Here is a 21,975-nt window from a genome sequence, read left to right as displayed (position 1 = left end):
ACCAGAATGACCCAGCGGCTTCAATCATGACACTCCATTTTTGAATTTTCTGCGTTTAACTCTTTTAGGCCTGTTTTTTTTTTTCCATGCAAGGCTGAATCTTTTTCCAAAAGAAACTCGGTTTTCTGAACAGCACACAAAGCAGTAGTTTCTCGCACAAATCAAAATGGAACTTACCCTGTGTGACTACTCTGGCAGCAGCAGAGCAATGGGGTGGGGGTGGTGAGTGGCGAGCCATAAAGAACACTTTATGGGATTCCTTCTAGCAATAAGGATAACAGGATAAATTTTGCCTTTTCTTGCCCTGGGCAGATTTGAGGAAGTAAGTATTCATTTTGATGATGCAGAGGGCAGTTATACAGGATGACAGTGGTGCCAACATAAAGGGAAAGCACAAAGGTGTGCTGGCCAGACTACTGCAAAAAAAAAAAAAAACTCCTAAGCTGTCTTTGTGCCGTGTGCTGCCCACACCCTAAATTTAGCACTAGCAGGTGCAGCCAGAAATTGAAGAGATGCTATTGCCTCCTTTGGATATCTGCAAATACTTTATAGCTTCTTTTCAGCCACACCTTAAAGGTGGACTGTCTTAATGAAACATGTAAATGTCATAATACAGGTTGCATTGTGCTTGTGGGGTCCCACAGCAAAACCTTGCTGAGGGCCCCAAAATGTTGAAGGCCAGCCCTGACTATAGTTATTGTAGAGGGAAGAAGCTGGCTGGTGTGCTGTGCAAACTAAACGGCAAAAAGAAACAGTTGTTAAGAAAAATGTAGAGCTTTCTACTGTGGTGGTCCAACGTACTGAAGACCGCAGCCCCATGCAGTGACTTTCGTGAACCAGAGACGGCACCACTTATTAAATGACCGACTTCTTTTCCCAGCCCAGCCACTGCACTACCAAGACTTTAGCCTCGGCCTAGCCTGAAGACTCTCAAGGCGTTAGCAAGCCGTACTACTTACAGATTGTCCTTTTTTCCCCCCTGACACAATGCAATAACAAGCAAATGGTACACAGAAATGTAAAATCAAATGTGGATATTTTGTAAGTGATAAGTATATATACATACACACACAAGTACAGAAGAATATTCAATAATATGTAAGTGCACACAAAGCACCACTATCCCAATGACACCCGTGTATATGTGTATATATATATATATATATATACAGTACAGGCCAAAAGTTTGGACACACCTCCTCATTCAATCTGTTTCTTTCTTTATTATCATGACCATTTACATTGGTAGATTCTCAATGAAGGCATCAAAACTATGAATGAACACATGTGGAGTTATGTGCTTAACAAAAAAAGGTGAAATAACTGAAAACATGTTTTATATTCTAGTTTCTTCAAAATAGCCACCCTTTGCTTTGATTACTGCTTTGCACACTCTTGGCATTCTCTCGATGAGCTTCAACAGGTAGTCACCTGAAATGGTTTTTTTATATATATATATATATATATATATATATATATATATATATATATATATATATATATATATATATATATATATATATATATATATATAAATAAACTGCTCAAAAAATTAAAGGAACACTTTGAAAACACATCAGATCTCAATGGGAAAAAGAAATCCTCCTGGATATCTATACTGATATAGACTGGGTAATGTGTTAGGAGCGAAAGGATGCCACATCGTTTGATGGAAATGAAAATGATCAACCTACAGAGCCCTGAATTCAAAGGCGCCCCAAAATCAGAGTGAAAAAATTATGTGGCAGGCTAGTCCATTTTGCCAAAATTTAATTGCAGCAACTCAAATTATGCAGCACTTTGTATGGCCCCTGTGTTCTTGTATACATGCCTGACAACATCGGTGCATGCTTCTAATGAGATGACAGATGGTGTTGTGGGGGATCTCCTCCCAGATCTGGACCAGGGCATCACTGAGCTCCTGGACAGTCTGAGGTGCAACCTGGTGGCATTGGATGGAACAAAACATAATGTCCCAGAGGTGTTCTATTGGATTTAGGTCAGGAAAGTGTGGTGGCCAGTCAATGGTATCAATTCCTTCATCCTCCAGGAACTGCCTGCATACTCTCACCACATGAGGCCAGGAATTGTCGTGCACCAGGAGCCACTGTACCAGCATAGGGTCTGACAATGGGTCCAAGGATTTCATCCTGATACCTAATGGCAGCCAAGGTGCCTTTGTCAAGCCTGTAGCGGTCTGTGTGACCCTCCATGGATATGCCTCCCCAGACAATCATTAACCCACCACCAAACTGCTCATGCTGAATGATGTTACAGGCAGCATAATGTTCTCCATGGCTTCTCCAGACCCTTTCACTTCTGTCACGTGCTCAGGGTGAACCTGCTCTCATCTGTAAAAGCACAGGGCACCAGTGGTGCATCTGCCAATTCTGGTATTCTATGGTGAATGCCAATCGAGCTGCATGCTGCTGGGCAGTGAGCTCAGGGCCCATTAGAGGACATGGGGCCCTTGGGTCACCCTCATGAAGTCTTTCTGGTTGTTTGGTCAGAGACATTCACACCAGTGGCCTGCTGGAGGTCATTTTGTTGGGCTCTGGCAGTGCTCATCCTGTTCCTCCTTGCCCAAAGGAGCAGATACTGTCCTGCTGATGGGTTATGGACCTTCTATGGCCCTCTCCAGCTCTCCTAGAGTAACTGCTTGTCTCCTAGAATCTCCTCCATGCCCTTGAGACTGTGCAGGGAGACACAGCAAACCTTCTGGCAATGACACGTATTGATGTGCCATCCTGGAGAAGTTGGACTACCTGTGCAACCTCTGTAGGGTCCAGGTATGCCTCATGCTACCAGTAGTGACACTGACTGTAGCCAAATGCAAAACTAGTGAAGAAACAGTCAGAAAAGATGAGGAGGGAAAAATGTCAGTGGCCTCCACCTGTTAAACCATTCCTGTTTTGGGGTCATCTCATTGTTGCCCCTCTAGTGCATCTGTTGTTAATTTCATTAACACCACAGCAGCTGAAACTGATTAACAACCCCTCTGCTACTTAACTGACCAGATTAATATCCCATAAGTTTTATTGACTTTATGCTATACTCTGATTAAAAGTGTTCCTTTAATTCTTTTGAGCAGTGTATATATATATATATATATATATATATATATATATATATATATATAATATTAAATACATGAGCGCACAGATAGCCAACAATAATACTATTTACAAAACCCTCCCTTGGCCCTAAACAATAAACGGGATGATGGCTAAAAATGACGGTAAATGATCTTCGTTCTCTTTCTTTCTCTCTCACTCTCTCTCCTTGCTCCTCTTTCCTTTACTCTCCTCTATTTTAAATAATGACAGTCCCGGTAATTTCCATCTCGGGATTGCAGTCTCCCTTCATCATCCTTCCCCTTTTATCTTACGGGGACATTTACTTATACACACATATAGCATAGCAAACGAGACGATGAAAACAAAACACACTCGGCACAGACAGAAAAACAAGTACTTATTATTATGTAGCCCCTCTACAAGTGTATGGAGAGGTCCCTGTAAGTGATGTGAAAGGCACTGTGGAGGCCATATGGAAGAAGAATGAGGGCTACAAATTTAAATAAAAATTAAAAAAAAAAAAAAAAGTGTTCTTATTTGCACCTTTTCTCATTAATGAAAAATATATACTATCATGTCACAGTTGATGGCATATGGTTCTGAGCAGTGCATTGTTAGTCAATTTCATTGTTAAGCACTTAGGTGCATATTAAGGAGGCGAGGGCGTGTCTGATGTTATTTTCGGCGCGCTGAGTTAGGATGCAAGGCATCCTAGCATACCTTTGTGTAATTTTTGCCACTATGACGTGTCCAAAATACATCTAACCTGCCGTAACCCACTCTAAGCTAACATCAGCATGATGTATACATCATATAAATGAATAATTATTAAAATAAAATATCTCATTAATAACAATATTAATACTGTAATGTGACCGTATACGACAGGGTTTTGACACTTCTCAATTTCATTTATTGTATTTCTGTAGAAACTCCATTGTTAAAACACAGTGTAGTAAGTTGGGACGTTGTTAACTGAATTATACTGAATTGTATATGTTTTTCTAGGAAAGATATAGTTGTGCTTTCAGTTTACAAAATTTGGACAGCCATCCCTTTTTCTTTCCCCCCTCTCTCTCAAGGATAGTTGAAAGTGATTTCTATGATGAAATATTTAAATTGCAAATTGTTTTTAAAAAAAATAAAATAAAAGTTTGAGATGTTAATTTTTTTTAAAGCTGTATCTTCCAACTCTGCTCCTTGGCCTCAGCCTTAAATGGGCAACATGGTCCTAGCTTTCAAAGATAGGAGCCATATTTAGCCACCTGTCATGTTGCCCTTGTTTCTTCATGTTGTCTTCCGTGCTTTTTCATTACTATCTATTAAAAGACCTAGGGATTTGTGTCTTACATCTATCTATACATTTTCATGCCTGGGTAGCCATCACTTTGCTCTACTGTGATATTCTTGAATGTTTTTCTTAAATTGCACCATACATAATGAAGTGTTGCAGCCCTTGGCTCTAACACTGACATGTAGAGTTGCTCTGTCAATGCCAGTGCAGTGCTTTTTCCTGTGATGGTTATTTTGGGCAACTTTTCTCTTATCTTGTGCTATGATTGGTGGTGTGTCTGCCCCCGTAAGCCTTTTGTAGGCTGCACAGTAGGGATGTGCAATATGTATCGTTCATGATAATATCTTAATGGTTGTTTCAACAATGTGCGAGCTGACATTATTATCAAATGTGTCACTCACTTTGTTAAAAAAATAAATAAGTAAAAAACACGCCTTGAGAGTGCATACGTTCATACAACCGAGTCTCACTGGGCCTGACGTGATTCTTAAATGAGAATGCACAGCTGGGGACAACCCGTTTTAAAAGTTGGTAATGAATAGTGGTGAAATCCTGCACTGCAAAGGCTTACATGTACAGGGTCTCTTCCTAAACAACTGCAGTTTATGAAGTTTATACTGCTGGACTTCAGGGAGAGAACAGATGAAGCTGAACAAAAATCTTGGCACTGAGAGAAAATGAAAAGCTAAAATTGCCGTTATCAGTTCAGGAGCTCAGTAGCACAAGGTAGCTATTATTTTGTACATACTTTGTATACCTTAATGAGCGCTGTGACAGAAAGGATGCGTTTGAGAAGTGCTTCTGTCTGCTAAATGGGATTCAAACTGTATATGAAAGTAATTTACAATTAAAAAAAGAAAAAGAGAGGAGAACAAAATTGGCACCTGGTATGGTTCCAGTAAAGCAAGGGTCTCCAACCTTTTGTTCCCCTAAAAGCTACTTTTGCAAAATGAAAATGGCCGAGAGCTCCTCCTGTTTTCTAACGTTTATTCTCATAGCTTATTTCATCCATCCATCCTCTTCCGCTTATCCGAGGTCGGGTTGTGGGGGCAGCAGCTTGAGCAGAGAGGCCCAGACTTCCCTGTCCCCGGCCACTACTTCTAGCTCTTCTGGGAGAATCCCAAGGCGTTCCCAGGCCAGCCGGAAGACACAGTCCCTCCAGCGTGTCCTGGGTTTCCCTGGGGCCTCCTCCCGGTTGGACATGACTGGAACACCTTACGAGCAGTCATCCTGATCAGATGCCCGAGCCACCTCATCTGACTCCTCTCGATGCGGAGGAGCAGCGGCTCTACTCTGAGCCCCTCCCGGATGACTGAGCTTCTCACCCGATCTTTAAAGGAAAGCCCAGACACCATGTGGAGGAAACTCATTTCAGCCGCTTGTATTCGCGATCTCGTTCTTTCGCTCACTACCCATAGCTCATGACCATAGGTGAGGGTAGGAACGTAGATCGACTGGTAAACTGAGAGCTTTGCCTTATGGCTCAGCTGCTTTTTCACCACGACAGACCGATGCAGAGCCCGCATCACTGCGGACGCCGCACCGATCCGCCTGTCGATCTCACGCTCCGTTCTTCCCTCACTCGTGAACAAGACCCCGAGATACTTGAACTCCTCCACTTGGGGCAGGATCTCTCCCCCAACCCTGAGTGGACACTCCACCCTTTTCTGGCTGAGGACCATGGTCTCGGATTTGGAGGTTCTGATTCCCTTCCCAGCCGCTTCACACTCAGCTGCAAACCGATTCAGAGAGAGCTGAAGATCATGGCCTAATGAAGCAAACAGGACAACATCATCTGCAAAAAGCAGTGACCCAATCCTGAGTCCACCAAACTGTACCCCCTCAACACCCTGGCTGCGTCTAGAAATTTTGTCCATAAAAGTTATGAACAGAATCGGTGACAAAGGGCAGCCCTGGCAGAGCTTATTTCAACCCGAACAACAACAATATTTATTTATATAGCACATTTTCATACAAAAAAATTAGCTCAAAGTGCTTTACATAATGAATGAAACAAACTGAATAAGCTTGTTTTGCCTGAACATTTACAAAATGTTGGTGTCCACAACTCACATTTTGCATTCAAACATCACAAAAAAATACTTAGTCCACCTGAAAGTGCATTTGTATGTCTGTATGCATTTTCTAGTGTATCTCACACTTTTGAATTAAAACATGAACGCTGTCAAAACCAAACAATGCAATTCCAAATACACAGATATGACTTATTCATTTGTCATTGTGTTCCATGTCACTTTATTCACAGGTTCAGTTGCATGTGTGATGTGTTTTTTAGTTAGTCGGATGACTCAAAAAGAGTGGCAGGTGTATGGTGGAGTGTAGCCACTTAGGTTCACTCTGATGCAGTCATTTAAATGTTCGTCTGTCAGTCTTGTTCTGAACTTTGATTTCATGACATTCACATCACAGACTCACTGAGGTATGGAGACCCAAACACAGCAGACATTTTCAGAGCTGCTTGGTGAAGATTCTTATAGTTATCTGTCTCTACTAAGCTCCAGAAATGCTGAGAATGCTGTTGAGACTTCAACTGCACATTAGTTTGAAGGTTTACTAATATATAATATATAAAATCCAATGTCTCTCTCTCTGTCTGTCTGTCCGCTTTTCACGAGAGAACTCCTTAACGGATTTAGATCAGGTTTTTTTTTCTATAATTTAATTGAACATTCCGTTTGATTTTGCGACTTCTATCATTTCGCTATGTATCAGAGTTCGCTTGCGGTGTCAATTTATTTGCGTGAATCCGAGAAACACGCAGCGGGCCAGGGGGAGGTGGGGTTGTGTTCCTTAACTCCACTTAGCTAGCGAACGAGAGTACAATTGAATTCAACTTTCTTTGATATTTAAAATAAAGTGTTACTTAGGTCTTGGATGAGTCCGGATAGTCTCTTAAGTGTATGCCACATGAAAAAGAGAGATTGCAATTCAGATTGTGGATCGTGATTTTGTGTTAAAAGGATCGTGGTATAATTTTTTGGAAAGATCGCCTACCCCTAATTTGACTAATCAAGTTTTCAAATTTATGTAAGATTCATTAACCCTTCGGCGAGCTACTTGGAAAGGGGTTGCAAGCTACCGGTAGCGACGTGTTGGAGACCCCTGCAGTAAAGAAATTACCCTTTGCAGTCCATTGTGCTTTAGGATTAAAAAAAATGGAGAAGTCGTACATTGACTAAAATTATATGTTGTGATGGTTTTTTTTTTGGTTTTTTTTGGAAGGCAGGCTAAACATGCCACACATGTAAAAATCTATCAACTATTATAGAACTTTGTCTTGTTTTTAAGAAGAGATCAATGAAATCGGAAGTGTTTTAAAATTAGAATGTTTGTCTTATCCCGCCAGAGTGTTCTTCACATTGAATGGTGAATAAAGATTTCATACAGTGAAGTGAGCCTGTTGGTTTTTTGCTTCATTTTTTAACTTTTCCTCTCTCTGTCTTGGGGAAGCAGTCAATGCCTTGCTGATCTGTAATAAAATTCTAAGCCAATTTATTTATATCTTTTTCTTTCTTTCTGTCTCTCTCTAACATAGGTTCTGAGTGCAGGAGGATCGCTCAAAGTGACAATTCAGCAGAGCAGTGAAAGCCGGGCCATCAGCACAAGTACATTAGAGGGGGCAACCAGAAATAATGAAAAGACATCTTGTGACACAGACTCTGAATTGCCATCTAAATTCTACTGTTACATCTGTAACATTACTTGTTATAATCAGCAGGTAAGGGCCTGTTGCAAGATGCTAAAAATGTATCTTTTTGTTTACTTGTGTTGAAGAAAAAGTGTTTTAAAGCATTGTACCTACACTTATCTACATTGTCTATTAGAATAATTGACAAAATGTTTTTTATACTGTACGTCTGAGTTTTGATGCAGTGTAGTGCAGTAATACCTGTAATCAGTCAGTAGCATTGGAGTAGGGTGTAGTTATCAAATATGCTGCTAGGTATCGTAGAGTATGTCTATAGTCAGGTTAATCTGCTGAGTTGATCAAGTTCATATTTCTGCCATTTATTCTGCAGTCATTCGTGCACATGATTTGGGATTTTTTTTTTTCTTCAAACTCTCGCAGCACATTTTCACAATGATGAATATGTTTTTCGATATTGATGGACTTTTTCATAAAGAGTTTGTTGCCCATGAACAGACTGTTAGTCAGCGACTTTACAATGAACTGCTGAAGCATGTACAGGATAGGACTGGTTTTAAAAAACCTGGAGAAGTGCTGTCCCCAAAACTGAATTTTGCACAGTGATAGCACACCTACACATACAGAGTTGTCAGTCAAAGAGTTTTTGTCAAAAACAATGTGAAAGTTGCTTCATACTCCCATATTTATCAGGTCTCCCTCCCTGTGACTTCATTTTATTCCTAAAATTAAAATCAGGGCTGAAGTGAAGATTTATTACTTTGGAAGAAATCTTGCAAAAACGCAGGAGTCTCCAGACACAGTAAGAAAAGATGGAAATGGGAGCAGTGCTGGGACACGTATATTATATCTCAAAGAGATGTTATACACTTTTTTTGAAGGTGACTAAAAGGAAATTGCTTTAAGTTTTAGAGTAAAGGGTATTTTTTTTTTTAACAATTCAGGGGAATTTTAAGGCCCCACTCAAGTTTATTGGTTTCTTTTTCCTTACTTAGTAATTTTTTAGATGATTTGTTTTGGTATGGAATTACCGCGTAATATACTATGGGATCTGTAGTTTATTGTGTTACCAGCGCTTCATATCCCCGGGCCATTAATAACAATAATACAGTATATAAAATGATCTTGCGGGCCGGATATAATTACACGCCGGGCCGGATGTGGCCTGCGGACCTTGAGTTTGACACATATGGAATAAATAGAACTTGAAAAGATATATTTTTTCAAATGTGATCGCGCAATTCAGATCGAGTTGACGCGCACTACAGTACATTGAGCCCGCGTGCTATTGTGGTTTTGCCTGCGTGCCTCAATAAGTTACCCTCCCCTCACTCTTACTTTTTTACCGTTCATCTAATGAATACACGGAGTATGGCTTTACCAAAACAATCATTGATCGTGAATAAAGTATCCATTATTCATAAAGCTTCAATTGGTGATGTCTTTCTGCGTTAACCGTATATTTTTTCATACGTCTCAAACCAAGGGGATGCGAGGCTAAAATGAATCATGAAGCGCGCATAATACTCGTGCATCCCTCTTGGGAATTGAACCTTGGCGCCGGCGCTAGAGGCGAAGCCTCTACTATTGCGCCACGGCGTGTGGTTTGTCTATTTGAGCGTAGCAGTGTAATTCGGTTTTTGTTCAGCACTCTTTGGAACTGTTGCTTTTTGTCTGCGCACTGCGTCAGTTCACGTGAGCCGCTGAATATGGTTTTATATGTCACTCGCTCGCTTCTAATTGTTTCGCTGCCTTCTTAATTATATAATGTATGTTTTCTTCAGCGGTTTTTGGAACTGTTTCTGGTTTCCTACGTACTGCGTGATTATGTGGGAGGCGTGATGATGTCACACAAAACTCCGCTCCCCACGGCTTTCGAGCTCAACTCCATTACAGTATATGCAGAAAATTGGCTTCCAGTTATGACCATTACGCGTACATTTTCGAAATGAAACCTGCCCAGCTTTTGTAAGGAAGCTGTAAGGAATGAGCCTGACAAATTTCAGCCTTCTACCTACATGGGAAGTTGGAGAATTAGTGATGAGTTAGTGAGTGAGTCAGTCAGTGAGGGCTTTGCCTTTTATTAGTATAGATTTGTGAAGATTTAGCCATTGGTGCTTTATCAAGAAGATTTTATTTACTTTCAGTTAAACAGTGTTCATTTTTCTGCTACATATTCCATTCTGTCAAGCTAAGCTGTTGATTTTACTATATTAACAGAGATTTGATATTTTGACCTTTTTACTTTAATCGTTGGTTCCAACTTGTCACAATAAATGTGAGGCCTTAAAGTAACAATTTGGTAATGTAGGAGTGGGTATCAAAATTCTAGCTATCACAAGTAATTTCAATAAATAAATAACCTTTAGGGGACCAACAGTGTAAACACAGTCTTAACCCGCATGATTGGAGTAGCTCAGTGGTATTGTGCACACTTTGTATGTGTGAGGTCTTGGGTTCGATCCCCAGCATCTTAGAAATTAAGGGGAAAGACTGAAACTAAGAAGCACTTCTTTACACAAAGAGTTGTGACATTCTGGAACAAACTATCAAGACATGTAGTAGAGATATTTGGGCAGCTTAGCTATTATCTACACAAATAAACGTGATGGAATGAATGGCCTTCTTCTTTTTGTCAATTTTCTTATGTTACAACTTAATGTAATCAAAGTATGATATGGAAAAATATAGCAATGTGTTGCCAATATGCAAATAAAAACTAAACATTGTTTACAAATGAGTAGAGTATATACATGGGGGAAAAAAAATCAGTTATCGGTGGTGGTCATTAAAAGACATGACATCTAACTTTAGACGAGAATGTGGAGGTTATGTCATCAGACTTGGCACATATTGGTAACGGTTTGGAGTAGTGCCTGACACCTTCATTAAATATTCAAACTAATGTAATAGACTGCTGTGGTCAGTTACTTTTAAATCTTCACTAATCTTTAAAAAAACATAACAGTATTCATCAAAAATTCACAACATGAGTTGGCTGTTTCTGTGTTTTTGACCAGTGTAAATGTCAGACTGGTATTTGTCATAAAAGGGTGAGGCTTTTAAAATAAGACCATTTAAAGTCCAATAGATTTTATCCTTTCATTTGTATTACTGCGTGTTCTGTTATTTTGGCTAGATTATGTTCTGTGCTCAGCAAATGAATATGGTTTCAATATAGTGTTAAATTGCCTTATCTAATATTGTCAAAAATATGGAAGTGAGAAAAAGTAAATTGTCTATTTTATGTAAGAAAATGCAGTGTCATAAGATTAACATGTTTACAATTTTACAGAATTTTCAAACCCATATGAATGGCCTTGCTCACCAGCAGCGCATGATGGAGATCCAACACATGAGCAATGCCTGCCTTGTCACCCTGCTGCCAAAGGTTAAAGAGTCCCTGCAAGGACAAAGCCAGGTGCGACGAGACGGGTATGTCATTGTTTCTAATTAAAAAAAAATCAATTGAATCAATTATTCATGGCTATTTTCTTTTGATATAGGTAGCAGCTTAAGTAAATGCCATTCCATCCTTTCAGTATGTCATTTAAATAGCAGAAGTGTATTTCAAGGCCAATTGGATTTAAAGACCTGAATGTAGCAGGCTGTTAGAAATATAAGTGGAGCTCTCTTTGCTGGCTTGTTTTAAAGCCAGCCATTCCCTGCACCCTTAGCAGTGGCGAAGTTCATTTAGAAGCCTTGAATTTGGGTAGCAAATTGTTATGCTTCAATAAATATTAATAAATGAATAAATAATAAATGTTCCCGAGTGACAGGCCTCTTTTCTGTGTTGCGGTCAGTTAAACACTACCTCTGCCCGAACAGTCTATCCACATCTTGATTAAGGAAAGTGTCTAGAACTACATGATACCCTATTGTTAACTCCGTCACATTGTTATATAAGTTATTTATTAAGTTACAAGATGTGTAAAAAGTCCGGGTCCATAGAAACTATTGAAATCGTCAGAATAAAAATTGAAATGCATAGTCGGCGGTTTCATTTTGCCGACGTGCATGCCCCCCTGTTTATCAGCGGCTAAGTGAGTTTCTCTCTCGTTTGTCTTACCTCTGCGGTTTCACTTTGGTGAAGGAGTCGGTTTCTTTCAGCTTCATACTGTAGCCTCATACTTCTTTCTTCTTCCGACTCATTATTACTTGGGGCCGACTTGTTGGCTCTGTAAGCTTCATGCTGTAGCCTCGCACTTCTGGGCCAGACAAATAGACACACACATTTAAACGCGTAGATGTTTATATATAAGATGATTAGATGATTTATTATCACCTATTTAACATTTTGTTACAGTTCTTGATTTCTTTGAGGAAATTCACACATCAGAAATGTCATTCTTTCTGCTCTTAAGGCAGTTCTCAAAACGGTTCAGGCCTTTCTCATAACACGTAACTCACCTGTGGCTTTTAAGATATTATTTATTATTATCACATATTTAACGTTCTGTTACAGTTGTTCTCAGTTTCTTTGAGAAAATTCACACATCAGAAATGTCATGCTCACCGCAGTTCTCAAAGCAGTTAAGGCATTTCTCATAACAGTAACTCACCTGTGCCAAAGCCACTAAAAGAATCAAAACCTTTTTCACATGTGTTGAAATATGCAAAGTCGGGCAATCACTTCATCATGGTCACCAATGAATAAAACCCTTTCACCAGTGCTTTAAGATATTTTGATCAAAACCTTGCTGAAAAAGAGCACTGACAAAAAGAATCTGAACGATTTATTTATAAATCTTTACAATATAATTGCTGTAACTGAAAAAAGCAAAATGATAGATATGTAAACTATGCTTTAGAAAACAGCCAAAAAATAGGCAATGAAACATAGAACATGCCACCAATACAGTAAATTCACACTAAATGTATATGGAAATACCTATATAAATCAAAAATTACAATAAATTGCAAAATATGAAATCCCTCATGGAGCATCCAGTCTCTGATCTCTATTAAGCCACATCATTGTGTCTGCATCACTCCTGATGTCTTCCCTTCTGAGACACAGAGGGTATGCCCTGCCCTGGCCTGACAAGCCTAAGGTGTGATGTCCTCACAGCCAGTATTCATTGCCACCAGTAATGACATCTGATTGTTGTGCTTGTAATCATACAGCTTCCATCTCCAAGCAGAGAAGAATTCCTCAAATGGGTTGAGGACTGTTGAGTAAGGTGGCAGGAACACCATTATCATGTGTTGGTGGGTTTCACATCATTCCCTCACATGGTAGGAGTGTTGAAAACTTACATTATTCCCGATCACCACATGACAGGGCATGTTGACCCTCACAGTCCCCCTTTCATTCTCTGGAAACAGCAGATCTGTGTTGCAGGCCCAAATGGCTGCCACATTGTGAATTACTACATGTTCAGCAGTAGCAGCACACCTGCATGAAACCTGCTTCTTGCTCTATTTTCAAAATCTGGATCTGGAAAAAACCTAAGCATCCATATATTCTTGTGTATAATTTACTGCATTGCCATGACATACACCTGTGATTCAAGACTGAGGACATGTGTCTCCGTTTGTGTCAGCTGAACCTGTTCTGAGAGCATACGATTACATTTGTTTGATCAAATGAAGGGCACTTTTATTACAACCTCTGACAGTGTGTGACTGGCCTTGCTCTGTCATGCATATCTGAAGGAAGTTTAAAGTGATTTGATTAAAACCAAATGCAATGCCGGACAGAATGAAGGTGAGTGAGAGCTCTGTAATTCTGACTGACAAGCGCATGAGCTGTTTTCATGAGTTGTCACGAGTCAAATAAGAAACACATCAACGCAATGACAAAATGTCTTTAGTAGTGAAATATGTGTAGACACAATGGCTCTTTGTACAAACACAATGAGAAATGTTTGATGTGTGTGGAAATGGGGTAATGACTTCACAACTGCATTAAGGTACAGGCATTTCACTGCATATTGAACTGGGTATATAATTTGCATGTGAGAAGTATCATTTGATTTGATTTGACTGAGAAATAAAAGTAAGTTTTATGTGATATTGCAGTTTCTCTTCTTGATTTCATGAACTTTTGAACTTGGATGGTTAAAATAACATCGACCAAAATGACATTTAGAAAAATAATGCACAACTGCAGTATCTAAGCATAATAAATTAGAAGGTAAGCCAGAGTAGATGAGTGGAATGAAAGACAAGGTTTCACTCTGGTTGCATAAACTGTGGGTTAAGACTGGAACTGGCACCATTAAATCAGTTTTCACTATGACACAGGTTCAACAGATGAGCACAAAATGTACAGTTTGAAGAAAATATTCAGATCCAGCAGGTATTCAAGGGATGAGAGAATTAGAAGCACGTTAGCAGCCTGTCAGCAATGAATACTGCAGAGAGTCTTGCAGTGAATGCTAGATGTTCCTGTCTAGCTTAGAGGGTGCCCTCTGATGTTGAGCTAGGAGACATAGCTAGTCTAGGGTCAGCACTCTTCCTGTGGTTCAGAAACTTGTGGACTGTAGAAAAAAAAATGGATAGGCAGTTTGCTTTGCTTGGCCCCCCTCCAGTGCAGCTTAAAGGACACATTTTGACAAAAGATTAAAATAAATACTGCATCACTTAGACTGACAAAATGTGTTCTTGGATGGACAATGTGATAGACAGCTACAGTGATTTTCAGCTATAGTCTTTTCCAGAAAGACTGTGTTATCCCTATGAAATTATGTATTCCCGTGGTTGAGAACCATGTGATGCAAATGAATTAAAAGTCAGTAGACTAGAGACATAACGTCAAGTGGATAATGTGCTAGAGGAGAAAGGGAATGTGATCGGTACTGTCAAAGGGAGGAGTGGAGCAGGAAAAAAATACATGTGTTAAAGAAATAGATTTTTACAAAAGTGATAAACCATCAATTCTGTGTACTGCCCCTTTTCCCACCTCAGTACTCGATACAGTATTTTACAGCAGCAGGAATAGTGTGAAACAGAAACATAAATAAAAATTAAACTTGAAGACATTGCAATGCTCTTGAAGAGCCACCATTACACAGGATACAGGTAAATTAAATTAAATAATAGGTCACTAACTTAACCCACTGTTAGAACAAGTTATGGTATAGTTGCATAATATTCCATATCTAAAGAGTTTACAGTGGTCACTAATGCTGCTTTTGATTCTTTATTACAGAGAAAAGAGACAAACCATTCAACGATGGTGCAGTACCTGTCAGATTTATTTCACTGGTGATATTATTGAGCATCGTCGAACAAAAGAACACAAGGTAACTGTTTAACTCACTCTTCAAAGATGTGCCGGTAGAAGGTCATTATCTATTGTTACACTAATTTAAGTGTCCGTGAAAGAGGGCCTGGCATGTGCAGCTTAAGTAGAAGCTGACCTTATATACTTGAGTCTCATTTTCATCTTTTCACCTAGAATACCTATTTTATGAATATGTAACAAAATTAACCCATATTGCCTCAAATGTCTGAGTATTTTTGCTTCTCACTGAACACATTGAGCTAATTGTCCTGTCCCTGAGAAATCAGTCTTTGGAGCTCATAGACTGCTACTACTTGGATTACAAGCCTGAATGTAGATTGAATCTGTTTAGTCCAAGCAAACAGAGCATGGAATGAAGCTGGCTAGCAGTAAATTGAGGCATCATATTTAAATACATGGTATCAGTTTAAAGAAGCACAAAATGCAAACCCTTGTACCAACTTTCTGGTGCACAGTACATTCAATAATACATGAGTTGTGTTGGGCCATTTTTGTCAAAATATTTCCTAATATCCTTATGAAGGTGGAAGAAATAAGACTAGAGTCCTGTTTGCAAGGGATTAATTTTGCACCAGGTGGTGGTTTTAAGTAATTCTAACCAGAGGACCTCAATCAGTTTAGTCTCGTCCATAACTTTTCACTAATTGCATGTTCACATCTTAGTAAAAAAATTAAGGAGACTTTTGCTTCCGTAAAAAGTCTACAGAAAAGACCTCAGTTTAAAGTAGGCCCATACGAACCGAAATCCATCCATCCATCCTCTTCCGCTTATCCGAGGTCGGGTCGCGGGGGTAGCAGCTTAAGCAGAGGCCCAAACTTCCCTCTCCCGCCACTTCTTCCAGCTCTTCCGGGAGAATCCCAAGGCGTCCCCAGGCCAGCCGGGAGACATAGTCCCTCCAGCGTGTCCTGGGTCTTCCCCGGGGCCTCCTCCCGGTTGGAAATGCCCGGAACACCTCACCAGGGAGGCGTCCAGGAGGCATCCTGATCAGATGCCCGAGCCACCTCATCTGACTCCTCTCGCTCGCGGAGGAGCAGCGGCTCTACTCTGAGCCCCTCCCGGATGACTGAGCTTCTCACCCTATCTTTAAGGGAAAGCCCAGACACCCTGTGGAGGAAACTCATTTCAGCCGCTTGTATTGCGATCTCGTTCTTTCGGTCACTACCCATAGCTCATGACCATAGGTGAGGGTAGGAGCGTAGATCGACTGGTAAATTGAGAGCTTTGCCTTACGGCTCAGCTCCTTTTTCACCACAACAGACCGATGCAGAGCCGGCATCACTGCGGATGCCGCACCGATCCGCCTGTCGATCTCACGCTCCATTCTTCCCTCACTCGTGAACAAGACCCCGAGATACTTGAACTCCTCCACTTGGGGCAGGATCTCTCCTCCAACCCTGAGAGGGCACTCCACCCTTTTCCGGCTGAGGACCATGCTCTCGGATTTGGAGGTGCTGATTCTCATCCCAGCCGCTTCACACTCAGCTGCGAACCGATCCAGAGAGCTGAAGATCACGGCCTGATGAAGCAAACAGGACAACATCATCTGCAAAAAGCAGTGACCCAATCCTGAGTCCACCAAACCGGACCCCTTCAACACCCTGGCTGCGCCTAGAAATTCTGTCCATAAAAGTTATGAACAGAATCGGTGACAAAGGGCAGCCCTGGCGAAGTCCAACTCTCACTGGAAACGGGCTCGACTTACTGCCGGCAATGCGGACCAAGCTCTGACACGGTTGTACAGAGACCGAACAGCTCTTATCAGGGGGTCCGGTACCCCATACTCCCGGAGCACCCCCCACAGGATTCCCCGAGGGACACGGTCGAATGCCTTTTCCAAGTCCACAAAACACATGTAGACCGGTCGGGCAAACTCCCATGCACCCTCTGACGAACCGAAATGTCAGTAAAAATCTGACATTTAAGCGATTCGAATGTAACTAAAGTTACAGAGGTCCTTACTTAATAATTACTTTACCCCAGTGCCTGAAGTGGAAAAAAGGGAACTGTCCATGTACTAGTTATGCGCACTGAATAACAGGAGGTGGCTAATGTTATGTCCTCTTGGAGGTCTGTTGGCGCTCTAATGTACAAAGTCAATATTGAAAGTGGGTGGTGGGACTGTCCCACTTGGAGGTGCAAACGGATACACTGTTTTCTTTGTTTTTTTAATTTTTTTTTTTTTTTTTAAATAAGAATTGCTAATTTGGTCTGAGTTAACAATACTCATGCATTAACTAAAGGGATAGTGGAAATATGGGTACAGAGTAAAGCATTGCCAACAAATCACCGATTTTATATCACCTTCTGGAATAAAACAAAATCCTGATTGAAGAGGGCTTTAAACACTGGAAAAGGTCTAAATTTCACTAACAAAATACCATGTCAGTACATTTTATGGTGACTTACAGTTTTTGGCCCCTAACACATTTAATAGTTTTAACAACTACAGCTGTTATGGCAACCCTTTAATTTATGTACTGCAAAAATGTATCTATTACTCATTTTCTATTCTGTACAGTAGAACCTCTGGTCACGGACATTTCCAAACACGTACAAATCGGGTTATGATCAAAAAGTTTGCCAAACTTTCGCATCTGTTCATGACCACACCCTCTGGTAGCTAACAAAAACACTGGTAGCCAGTTTACCTTCCAGTTTGTATGCGGCAATGATTTCTGCACGTGTTCAGTCACTCCCTGTACATCTTTCTCAGTCAGATGTGTGTGAAGTCTGGTCCACCAGCTAAACGGCTAAAAACACCAGAAACCCAAGAAATCACAAGAGAGAAAACACCTGAAAGAGAACATCCCTCCATCTCAGAGCCGGACTCACTCTCCCTGAAAACTATAACCTCCTCTCCACCCATCTTCCTCCTCACTTCCTTCATGCCAGAACTCGACTCATGCAAAGTTGGTTTTCTTGGTTGTTTATGGTTAGTTTTTGTATAAATTAAGGATTTTTCAAACTTTAATTTTTTTCCCCCTGCGCTTAAAACTCATAAAAATACTGCTTACAGTGAACGGTTCGTAAGGGTGTAGTTCGAACTCTTGCAATGTTAGTTTTCTCTGTTGTTCAAGGTTTTCTCAGTGTTATTCAATGCTTTTACATTTAGTTTACTATTACACTGTACATTCTATGGTATAATTAACTATTTTTGTGCTTAAAAACTTAAAAAAATATATTTACATACAGTTCGTACGGTCTGGAACGGATTAATTGTATTTACATACAATCTTATGGGGAAATTACGTTCGAGTCACGCCCAGAGTTTTGGAACGAATTATGGTCGTGACTAGAGGTACCACTGTACACTTCTTTGGGTCTTCGTAACAATTAAGAAATATCAGTAAAGTGTTTATTCATCTATGTTATATGACCAACTAACAAAGCTTGTGGTCTGAGGTAGCCTGAGATATATTTCTCTTGATATTAAATGTTTAGTGTAAGACCTGTGAATCCTTCATGTTAAGAAGGCATTTTACCATCATGTCAATGTGACACTCTACATAGAGATGAATGACTGATATACAGATGTTTTATAAGTGTTATTAAGACCAAATGAAGCCTTTGTTAAGGTCTTGTTACATAAAAGTAAATGATTAACAAATGAATTTTTGCAATACCTAAACTAAAGTGTTACCATTGCTACAAAGGGTAGTGAAGGTTTTTGTGTGTGTGTGTGTGTATATATATATATATATATATATATATATATATATATATATATATATAGATATATAGATATATATATATATATATATAGATATATATAGATATATATAGATATATATATATATATATATATATATATATATAGATGTATATATCTATAGATATAGATAGAGAGATATATAGAGATATACTGTGTATGTATGTGTGTATATATATATATATATATATATATGTGTGTATATATATATATATACAGTATATGTATATGTATATATATATACAGTATATGTATATATACACACACACAGTATATTTACAGGATAGATTTCACTCATGTAGTCTTTTTTTTGCTTTCTAAATGGTATTATTCTTATTGTCCATACAGTTGTCCAAGCATTCCTCGCGGCCATTCTGTACTGTCTGCAAGCGACATGTCAGAACACCACGCAAGTTTGTTGAGCATATGAAATCTGCAGAACATAAGCAGCGGGTTTTGGAGGTGGGTTTGCTGATTTTAAAGCATGAATGTTTTCAACAAACTCTTAAGTGAAACGTGCAAAGCTGTGAATACTAATTTATCTCATTTCTGACGCTCTTGAAGCTCTCTGTACTATTGACTTTGAAATAGTTAATCGTATTTGAAAGAAAGATGAATGTTATAATTCGACCAGCTAAGCTCTTCATCAGCACTGCATGACTGCTTTGTTTCTAAGGCTACATTCACACTCCTGCTTGACTCAGTTGCTATTTTTAGTATGCTTTTTGGTTTAAGTGTTCAAATCAATTTTTTGCATTTTACATCCAGTAGAGCTTGTATACAGTAGACATCTTCCCTGAATGTGAACCGTATGTGCAAAATTAATCTAATGTGTCAGACAAATGTAGTCTTACAGAGCAAGAACATGGTTGCTGCATTAATTAGACAATTTTTTTTCAGTAGTGTCTTCAGGTTATGATAGTAAGGTGGAAAAACTGAAAATGAATCATCATAGCTGTTAATTGGAGCATAGTTATCATTACCATCTCTGTTCCTGGTGACCTGTGGACACAAGAGAAGTCAGAACTAGTAGGTGCTTTGATGATTTCAGACAGTGTCTGTCTATGAAACTCTTGGGGAAAAATGTGTTTGAAGTGCTGCCGTCTCTATTCTTAAAAAGCATATACAATTTAGGCTATATTGGCCGTTGACAGGCACAAAGTAGTGCACGCTGTCCAGCAGCCTGTGGAAGTGTGATTAACTATTAGTTTTCTGTGCTAAGCTGTACACTATATTGTAATGAAAGACTATATACTACTGCCTTGATTATGGATTCATTGGGTGCCCTACTGTTTTCTTCAGATGTTTATTACAGTGATTTGTAAACTTTTTAAAACCCAATTTTCTGGACACCCTTGGAGAATCACAGATGCAAATCATCAGGGTATTTGCTAATGTTGCTCATAAACCTAACACAACCTTTGTGTTCGGTTTTGAATCCCAATTCTGCGCAACTCAAATTCAGAAAACAAGTGACTCCTAGTGTAAGAGCCTATGACTTATTACATCCACTGCTTCATTATCCTTTCACTGGCATGCTGAGCCTTCACTTCTTAATGCACAGTTATGACAAATGTCACATAAAATGCACAGTGAAATCATTTGGGCTGTGTAAATTACTAGACAATCATAATGTAAGAACTCGGAAACAAGGGATATGCAAGTTGAAGTTGTGAAAGTAGTCTTAATTAGGTATAAAAAGTTATGTTTCTTTGTACCATTTTTGGTTCACACTTACCTGAAAAGATCAGATCTTTGTTGCATATGGGTGAAAAAACTGGAATCGCGTCTAGCTACTTAGTGAATGTACCCTGAAAACTCAATGTCCAAAGCCTGTTGTGATCTGTTCAAATCACATTTATCACTGTTGATTGGTTTGCAAGTCTTATTTTACTGCATAAGGCTCCAGGGTTGACAAAACTGAAATTACATTATGTTGTAAATATCCTGTGAACATGAATTTGTTTTCTTAAAGAATATATTCTAATATATGAGGTCTGACACAAATAAACAAGACTGGGGCTGTAATTATTTTTATTTAACAAATTAAGAAAATTAACTACGATCACCTCCAAAATAGTTCCCTTCTGAGATGACACACAGCTGCATACGATGCTTCCAACATTCAAAGCAATTCAGTAGTTAAGGTTATGAAAGGCTGTTGAGGATATCTATTTTTGCTTTCACATCTTCTATCGATAAAAAATGTGTTCCTTTGAGCACCGACTTGTACCATTCAAAAACACGTGCTAGAGACATGAACTCTTCACCCTAAGCCTCTGTCAATAATTGAAAAGTTTCCATTGTGGATTTCTTCAGTTTCACAAGAAACTTGTTGTGGCTTCACTGTTCGCTCTTGCTATCTGACATTTTACAAACAAGGGTGAAAAAGCGTCTATGTTTGTAACACGCGTCCACTCGTACTGAGTGATGTGATTGAGTTGAGCCTTTTGTCATTGTGACAAGTTAAAATGTGTTCTAGAACAATCTCTTTGATTCTCCCCTCCCACTCTTGGATCCCGATAGGGCTGTTCGATATAACGATATATATCGGATGACAATATGAAAACGTCTATCGCTGCACATTACGCTATCGTTTGTTTCGTGGTGTCGCAAAATAAACTGTTTACGGCAATATTTTTTTCATTGCTTTGATCGCCACCACGTGGATGCAGACACACTAGCATGGCTGATGAAGACGAGGCAACACCAGGTAGCTCCACACAGAAGGACCTTGTTCCTAAACGAGGGGCTACCTCTGTAGTATGGAGATGGTTTGGATTTGAAGAGTCTGACACGGACCAGAAAACGGTACTGTGCAAATTATGCTGCAAACCGATCGCTACCACAGACTCCAACACGACAAACCTCTTCTACCACCTCCGCAAAAAGCATGTGAGCGAGCATGCAGAGAGTTTACAACTGAGAGGCAGGCCACGTAGGATATTACAGTTGTAAAGGTACTATTTAAACGA

General features: G+C 39.6%; 1 protein-coding gene across 2 annotated transcripts in view; it reads left to right on the top strand.

Moving 5' to 3' along the window:
* The window catches only part of LOC120535094 (cip1-interacting zinc finger protein-like), a 93,981-nt gene that overhangs the window by 55,188 nt on the left and 16,818 nt on the right, over window positions 1-21,975 (top strand). For both annotated transcript variants that reach the window (XM_039762664.1, XM_039762665.1), the window contains exons 9-12: window positions 7,928-8,110; window positions 11,334-11,473; window positions 15,195-15,288; window positions 19,349-19,462. In XM_039762664.1, the coding sequence (XP_039618598.1) occupies window positions 7,928-8,110; window positions 11,334-11,473; window positions 15,195-15,288; window positions 19,349-19,462 (531 nt within the window). The remainder of the gene's footprint in view (window positions 1-7,927; window positions 8,111-11,333; window positions 11,474-15,194; window positions 15,289-19,348; window positions 19,463-21,975) is intronic.

Source organism: Polypterus senegalus, chromosome 9 (genome assembly GCF_016835505.1).
Source record: "Polypterus senegalus isolate Bchr_013 chromosome 9, ASM1683550v1, whole genome shotgun sequence".
In the NCBI taxonomy this organism is placed as follows: Eukaryota; Metazoa; Chordata; class Cladistia; order Polypteriformes; family Polypteridae; genus Polypterus; species Polypterus senegalus.
Note: the sequence above shows the minus strand (reverse complement) of the source record. Positions and strands in the feature narration are given on the sequence as shown.